This window comes from Sinocyclocheilus anshuiensis, unplaced genomic scaffold (assembly GCF_001515605.1).
Source record: "Sinocyclocheilus anshuiensis isolate Anshui unplaced genomic scaffold, SAMN03320099.WGS_v1.1 scaffold426, whole genome shotgun sequence".
NCBI lineage: Eukaryota > Metazoa > Chordata > Actinopteri > Cypriniformes > Cyprinidae > Sinocyclocheilus > Sinocyclocheilus anshuiensis.
In genome coordinates, this window is record NW_015542362.1 from 714,985 (window position 1) to 723,773 (window position 8,789).

The window sequence follows — 8,789 nt, forward strand, 5'->3', positions numbered from 1 at the left end:
AAATAAATTGCTTTTTAGTTTTTCAGGTAGGTCTAACAGTAGGGCTATTAAGAGATTTAAAAAAAAAAAAAAAATGTTTTTAATTTTTACCAATTATCCAAATAATGTTTAGTCCTCCTAGAAAGCTATTATTATCAGAGGACATGTGAGCATAACATAGCAGTTAGCAGATCAATGAATGAGAGGGCAGCGTTACCAGAGTTGCCCATATACCACATCATCTTACAGCACAGTAGGGCTATTGCAAACAGAAAAAATACTGTACTACATAGATGTTTCCTGTCTGCTAGATTTTTGAGTGGACTTTGCTGTTCCGATGAGCATGAATGGTATATGAGTGGACAGTGGAGCGCATAGAGCGGGATAATACGCAGAGCGTCGCACCACGTGAAAGTGAAACCTGAGCGGTGAACTAATTTTCGGCAGCCGGAATTTCGGTGCATCTCTAATTATTGGCGACATCAGAAATGGATATTATATAATAGATGCTTTTTTGAACATTTTAGCAATTTAAAAATATGAAAAAATGATTTTTTACACGGCACCCCAGTTGGGAAACACTGGACTAAATCATAAAAACCTAACTTTTTTTCTCTTTTCATATGCAGATACTCAAATCTCATTCTGAATCTGTTCTCTCTGATGGTGGATGCAAATATCCCAGACATTGCACTGGAGCCTGACAAAACCGTAAAAAAGGTATGTATGGTCCTCACATTTTGTCTCCAAAACTTCAGAGGTAAAATCAGCTGTTCATTCATTGCCCGCCCACTGCAGGTTCAGGACAAGTTTCGATTGGACCTCTCAGATGAGGAGGCGGTGCATTATATGCAGAGTCTGATTGACGAGAGCGTAGGTGCTCTGTTTGCTGCAGTGGTTGAACAGATACACAAATTTGCACAGGTGTGTATGTTTCCTCATTTTGTCCTTTTTGAAAAATCTGAACGGAAAACAGCAAAGCCTGTTGTCTTTAATGATAAATTTCAGGATGTTACTAAAGATAAGCTCTGGTGCTGCTTGCGTTTTTATGGTTGGCAGCAGTGTTCTTTTGTTTTTTTTGGCCAGTGCTGCTAAATTGTGGAATACACCACACAACTTTTACCCAGATTTTTGCCCTCTAATTTGCAGTCTTGATGCAAGTTGCCATAACTGAAAGCCAGTCTTCGGATTTTGGTCATTCAGATTTCACAGAAAATTGCATAGTGTGTGATCGACACAGACTCCATTTTTTTTGTAAGCTTCAGTCTGGATTCTATCTAGTTGCAGAATATTTTGAGCTGATTTAAGAATGCATATTTCATTTTTCACACTTCTCCTAGCAATGAGGCACACTTTTCTGCTCATGTTTTTAAACTCGTATAGTGTATTCCAGACTTAAAGTTCACACTTATTTTTATCGGCTATTTTACCAGTACAGTACAGAAGCCCAAAATGGCAAATAGCAGAACATTAATTGGCATCTTTACTAATGCTTCATGTTTGAAATCCACAGTATTGGCGCAGATGAGGTGATGTCATGGAGGCTGATTCTCACATAATCAGTGAGCAACAGATAAATGGACGGCAGCAACAAATAAATGATGGAGAAGAGAAATGGACACGTGCCAAGGCCACACTAGTGACATCATGTTTTCACCATTCATGCACTAGGTCTTGACTTTAGTGAATATCTTTGTATGTATATATAATTGTAATAAAATGAACTGTAGATGTAAAAAAAGACAGTCAAATAAAGATTACAACTTTAGCCTTTGTGTTTACTGTTTAGTATTAATTTTACATTATACTCACTTTAAAGTTCAAACGCTCTCATTTAAAACATTTATAGTCTGTGTTTGTAGAAATCTGTTTGGTGTTTTGGTATTTTTTACAATAATAGTTTAAAAATTATTTATACAAAAATGAATGATCTGTTAAATACATATATGAAGCCTTTGACTAGGCTCAGTTATTTTAGGCGTGTCCTTCTATGACAATGAGTGGTTCTGATACATATGGTGGTTTTAAAGGTTTCTCTGGATGATGTGCACGTTTCTTTTTGTGCAGTGTGAGTCAGTTAGTGAGTCACACCTTCCTATGAGGAGAATTCTTATGTAGAGAAATGTGCCAATGGTTTAGAATGAGACTATAGTTATGCAAAGTTCAAAATTTATTATACTTTTCTTGGACTTTACATAGGTTCTATGGATTAATTCTTGCACCCACCATCAGTGTCCAAACATAAATCACACTGAGCAACTCTAATTCAAGTTTGTCTTTTGTTTTTGAAATTACAAGCCTGAACAGATATATTTACTGTCAGTAAGTGTTTAAAAATCATTCAATTAATTAACAATACCACTTGTGAAGAAAGATGCTACATGGCAACAAAGCAGTCAAACATAGTGATGAGGAATATACATGATATTTGGTAAAAATTTCAGTTCAGGTTTAGCTTGCATTTCTTGATTTTTCTTCTTCTTTTGGGCCTACGGTATATGTGTATGCTATGCATGTTGATTTTCAGGCTCGTGGGCTGTGGTTTATTAAAGCTGAGCTAAACCCATGCAGACTTCTTTCCACTCTGCTACATTTGGTCAACAAGAAACTTGACATTTAAAACTCGAGTCATCCGTTAAGTGTAATAGCAGTGAATATCTACATTTTAGAAATGAGTTTGGAGGTGGCATATTTGCAACGCATGGTTATGGCTTCAGAAAAAGTCCAAAAACAAACTTCCCCCTCAAAACGTACTGTATTTATAATTCTACAACAAAATTTCCCTTCACTGTTACAGTACCAAAGTTCAACTGAACCAATTAGACCTCACAGAATACAAGTCGAGTCCACATACACTCTCTCAAAAGAGGAAATAAGAAAGCATGCATTATTCTATACAAATCTATAATACACTTTCCAGAATGTAGATTTACACTTGTTTCCTGGGAGCATTTCCATAAATGTTCCAGAGAACAGGCAAGATCAGCAAAAATTGTGCACCTTAGCATGGTTAACTGTGAGACACGGTCCACAGAAAATGAGAGCCAAGATAGGGCAACTCTGAGTCAGAAGTGAAAATAAAAAATTAAAACAATGAATCAAGCCATACAGAAAGCATACAGTTACCCGAAAATAGCACTGCTCCTCATAGGGACCGCATAAGGATTTATAGTGCTCTGAGTCACTGGCTTGTAGGGGGGGATCCCAAATAAACCGTGAAGGACAGTAATAATAATAATGACTGCTAGATTCCGGTCAGTGACATTTGACCACTGATGTACACATGCATGAGGAACGTGCATGACGTGACACAATTCACCCTAAAGTAAAGGGAATACATGCTGAACTCAATATTACCCAACCTAAGCTACTCAGACCAAGATGGAGGATATATAATAGTCAGCATGACATATATAAAATATAATAATAAAATATACTATATAAATAAACAGCATGAACTTTTAAATCACCCGTTCTATTTTTCAGAGGCATGTAATACATCTTCTTGTGAATGACTCATCCGTATGTGCTTCTTTTTTTTAAATCATAATAATAATCTAAAATTTTGAATCAATTTGTCATAACTGGATCTTAATGTGAAAACGAAAATGTTTCTTCTCCTGCAAGCTCATGTTCATCTGCCTCCATTTCCGAACAACAATAAATAGAATCAAGTGCTTGTCTTTTTTCCATAAGCAGTTACACTCGAATGTACATCACAATACAGAAGAAAAGATCTGTCGCTACTTCCATTTCATTGCAACTTCCCTTTCACAGCAATGACAATAGATAGTGGGCGAAAGGGCAGAATCACATTGTTGCAAATTAATAGCACCAAAAAAAAAAAAGAAGCATGTATTAAAAATTGTACACAGAACTAATCTGTCTTGAGTCTAAAAACGTTATATTTAACATCAGTAGTTTCAATTTGTTTGGATGTCTTCTATTGGTCTCATATTCAGTTTTTCCCACATGATGTCTCGTCCTGTTGAGTGTGTTCAACTCGCACGGAGCTCAGAGGGATGTTTCTGGGTGACGGTAAATGATTCTGATATGGACATCCCACCTGTGTTTCTAGAATTGGATGTGATGGTAACAGATGGAACTCATCATGTTGGACTTCTGTGCTCAACTCTTCAGACTCCTCAGTGCAGTCTGGATTGTGCAGGATGGGGCTTGTGTAATAGCCATTGGCCAGACTTTGGGTGTTGTAGTAAGAAGACTGGTTGTCCATGAGTGTGAAGTGAAATGAGTGGGAAACAACAGAAACGTGGTCACCCTCAGAGCTCTCGTTGTGTGGTGCAGCTTTACTGGAGTCAACGAAAGTCTCGTTCTGAAGTTCCAGGTCTCGAAGTAAAGCCTGAAAACACATAATACGGTTTGAATTTTAAATGTAAAAAACACCTAAGATGAGATGGTCATTATGCTTAGTTCATAAATGCACTGAATGCAGATAAAAGGGTTTCTGACAGGTTAAACAATAAAATGTTTCTGCATTAGAAGGTTTTATCGTCTTTTATTGGTACTTAGATTGACTAAAATGCTTTGCAATATACAGCTAGTGAACTGTATATCATACAAAAGTATCTATTGGATATCGATTGGATGACTGTTGTTCCAAGAGTGGTTATATGGACCCTTATTAAAATGTAATGACACATTTCTGCACTAAATAACATTGTAAATCTCTATATTTTTTCCTATTTAGGGAAGTCATGAAAATGCAATAGCTGATTGTTTTTAGTCTTACAGCAAATGAGAACACAAAAATAATTTTCTATGGTACTATTTCCCATGTACCTCTGTAGAGCTGTGGTTCTCCAGCTTTTTGACTCAATTTTTGCCTGTAATTGTCAAAGCTACTTGTTTTCAAACTTTTTTTTTATTAACTGGGAGTAGCGCTGTCTTAAATTGATTTTCTGATTACTTATGTTTCAAGAACGGTTCTGTTTTTAGTAAAAACAATAGTTTTGAATATATACTTTAATATACTAATAATAACATTAATTTAAATACATTTATGTAACCCTGTGGCCCCAGTCCCCTGGTGCCGAACCACTGCTATAAAGAAACTTCATGTTTTTTGTCATCTAATTTAAATGTAAATTATTCAATATTCACTTATAAAAACATTAACACACTCGCAATCATGCTCAAGTAAGTCCAGTACCAAAGATCTGGGCAGGGGACGTTCAGAAGATGCACACCGTCTCCAGACCAGAAGAAATACTAAGCCAAGAGTGATGAGAACAGCACACACAATCACGACTATAAGGCTTTCTGAAGAACACACAAACACACACATGCATTAGTGTCGGCAACCATTGAACACACAAATAAATGTGTATTGTATCATTACACAACAAAATAAGTATAAACACTTTCACTAGAAATAATGCACACCGTTATTTGCTGGTATGTAAACACACTGCGGGATGCTCGGGGGAGAAGAGACCAGCACACCCTCAAATGTGAAGTTGGCCACAGCACAGTACACTTGCCCTGGTGTAAGAAAACCAAATTCCACCTTGAATGGGGTTTCACGCATCACTTCAGCGGTGTGTGCCTTCAAGAAAAATGAATAAAAATAACACAATGGAACTCTAATTTCTAATCTTAATGTGAACACTTATACTGCAAATAAATAAATATACAAAACAGAAAAATGGAGTTAAAGGGATGTAAAAATGAGAGTTGTGCACCTGTTTGTCTGAGAGATTCTGTTCATTGTATAGAGTGACTGTTGCCCAGAGAATTTTAGAAAAATCAGTTACAGGACAGGAGCATCCCATCTCCTCCTCTTCCTCATAATATTCATTATCACCTTCAGAACTGCAGCTTATGGATGGAGCACATGGAAAATTTACCGTCACCCAGAGACTTCCATTGGCCATGGAGATTGTTATGGAGGGCGGGCTGAATTTGGCAGCAGCTAGCAAAAAAACAAAAAAACAACACCTTACTCTTGACACTTTTTCATAACAACAACAATAATAATAATTATTATATAATATCAATAATACAATATAATAACAATAATACAACACAATATCAAATCATAAAGATATTATTATAATTCAATTCTTGTCCAATTATATTCATTTATTATAGACAATGGACAAAAGTCTTACATACTATGAATGAATGCATTTCTGTAATGTAATCCAGCTTTTCTAGATTTGTGCAATATTACACATTTTTGACCTTTATCTATCAATTTGTGGAACATGGCTTGAGGTTTAATACTGACGGTCATTTAAAGGGGTGCAATTCCAAGTTTCATTCAGCCAGAGAAGCTCAGATGTCAGTCTGATGAAGTTGTAGATGTCTAAGGTAGGAAAGACTTCTGACAGATCACAGCTTTGCTGGGAAATCTGGATGCAGCCTGAAACATTTACCCATGATGTACTGCAACACAAACACACAATATTGAGGACACTTTACAAAAATTCCAAGTAAATTCTTTAGGGTGATCATCTGGCCATTCACCCCCTGCAAAACTATGCTAAACAGACATTTCTGACTTTCATTTTCTTAAAAATGTGACTTTTCCACTGGGCATGATTTAAAAAAAAGAAAAGAAAAGAAAGCAAGTAAAGAGAAAACTGAGCTTGAGTGCTTGTGAGTCATTTTGTTTTTCAATTGTAATTCAGAGGAAACCAACAGCGTGCCTGAAGCGATAACAACAGCGTATCTGCTCTGGGGTGATGACGAGCCTGGATTGTTTCTCGCTGTGGTTTTCTGCTAAACCACCCAGTTTCACCTCTCACCCCAGTGCTCTCTCTACTCCACACTCTCATTTCTCCTCTAAACAACATCTTCCACATCATTCATAGTTACTCCTTTTGTGTGTAGATGAGACTCACTTTTGCTTGCTCAAGACCGTGTAAGTCGTCTTAGGGTTGGCATCAGTGCAATCCCACTCAAGATGGCACCCGAAATTGATCGTATGCACTCTGATGTCACAGACAGAGACTGCAGACTCTAAACGAAACATATGAAAACAAGAACATGTTGCACCAGACATGATCTGAAATCATACAGTACACCAAATGAAAGAGAAAAATTTACTCACCTATATTCAACACCAACAGAAAGAAACATAAGTTTAGGAGAGCGACAGGCATCCCCACAACAGAATGCTATTTTATGAAAAAAAAAAATAAAAATAATAATAATAAATAGCTCTATTTATCAAAATGCCATAGCTGAAATAACTGATATATCTACAAAGCTGACTAACAAAAAATATTAACTATTTATAATGACATTAAAAAAAAGAAATAAACTTTACCTTAAACAAAAGAATGGAGAGATTTCATTAGCTGTTACTTTCAGTGGGTGAACAGAAAAAGTGAGAAGAAGACAGCTGTCACAGCATAACTTATGCCACAAAACCACACTGGGACTGAACCCACTCACAGAGACAAAACTGGAGAGGAGAACAAAAGCTCTCTCTAGTGGAAATGGTAGGAAAAAACGTTTTATATATACAGCGGGTAAAATAAGTATTGAACGGGTCACCATTTTTCTCAGTAAACATATTTCTATAGGTGCTGTTGACATTAAATTTTCACCAGATGTCGGTAACAACCCAAGTAATCCATACATACAAAGAAAACAAAACAAATAAGTTGAGTGCATTACTTATTTTCTTTGAAACAATTGTACATGCTAATTCCAGGTCTTTCTGAAGATCTCCACAAGTGATCCTTGGCTCTTGGACAACTCTTCTGATAATTCTTTTCACTCCTCTGTCAGAAATCTTGCGAGGAGCACCTGGTCGTGGCCGGTTTATGGTGAAATGATTTTCTTTCCACTTCAGGATTATGTCCCCAACAGTGCTCACTGGAACATTCAGAAGTATAGAAATCATTCTGTAACCAATGCCATCAGTATGTTTTGCAACAATAAGGTTGTGAAGGTCTTGAGGAAGCTCTTTGCTTTTACCGATCATGAAATGTTTCTTGTGTGACACGTTGGTCATGAGACATCTTTTTATAGACCATCAGTTGGGACTGAACCAACTAATATTAATTTCCACTTACTAGGGGCATGATTGCTAATTACTGAGATTTCTGCTGGTGTCTTGGCTTTCCATGCCTTTTTGCACCTCCTACTTTTTCCCCGTGTCATTCCACTTTATTACACGGAACTTAATTTCTGAACATATTTGTTTTGCTTTCTTTGTATGTATGGATTACTTGGATTGTTACCGACATCTGGTGAAAATTTCATGTCTTTCATTACACAAAACTTAATTTCTGAACTTATTTGTGTTGTTTTCTTTGTATTACTTGGGTTGTTGCCAACAACTGGTGAAAATTTAATGTCAACAGCACCTTTAGAAATATATTTACTGAGAAAAATGGAGAATGAGGACAATCAGGGTTTAACTGGACTTCATTCATATATATATATATATACACACACACACACACATTAATAATTATAACTTTTTAGTTAATCTTAATATCTTCATATCTATTAATCCCCACTATAAACACTACTGTTTAAAAGTTTGGGGCAAGATTTTTTTAAAGAAATCTCTTATGCTCACCTTGGCTGCATTTATTCAATCAATTTGCAATTAATCAATCAATCATCACATTATCAATGTTGAAAACATTGGTGCGGTTTAATATTTTTATGGAAACCCTGATACTTTCAGGATTGAAGAATATAAGTAAAAAAAAAAACATTTATTTACATTTTCTGTCACTTGTCAGTCTTAACTGTCAGTTTGATCAATTTAATGCAGTTAATATTTGTATTACTTGCTGAATAAAATATTTCTGATCAGCAACAAA

General features: G+C 36.0%; 2 protein-coding genes across 3 annotated transcripts in view; one reads left to right on the plus strand and one right to left on the minus strand.

The window, feature by feature from the left end:
* Nucleotides 1-1,720, plus strand: part of pik3c3 (phosphatidylinositol 3-kinase, catalytic subunit type 3) — a 20,954-nt gene extending 19,234 nt beyond the window's left edge. For both annotated transcript variants that reach the window (XM_016490768.1, XM_016490769.1), the window contains exons 23-25: nt 609-699; nt 778-903; nt 1,493-1,720. In XM_016490768.1, coding sequence (XP_016346254.1) covers nt 609-699; nt 778-903; nt 1,493-1,507 — 232 coding nt within the window. In that variant the 3' untranslated portion in view covers nt 1,508-1,720. The remainder of the gene's footprint in view (nt 1-608; nt 700-777; nt 904-1,492) is intronic.
* Nucleotides 1,721-3,937: 2,217 nt separating this feature from the next.
* On the minus strand, nt 3,938-7,106 carry LOC107691977 (uncharacterized). Its single transcript, XM_016490851.1, has 7 exons — nt 7,055-7,106; nt 6,846-6,963; nt 6,230-6,387; nt 5,682-5,911; nt 5,377-5,545; nt 5,150-5,268; nt 3,938-4,339 (listed from the first exon to the last, which is right to left on the minus strand). The coding sequence occupies exons 1-7, from the start codon at nt 7,104-7,106 to the stop codon at nt 3,938-3,940; spliced, it is 1,248 nt and encodes a 415-aa protein (XP_016346337.1).
* Between the last annotated feature and the right edge of the window lie 1,683 nt (nt 7,107-8,789).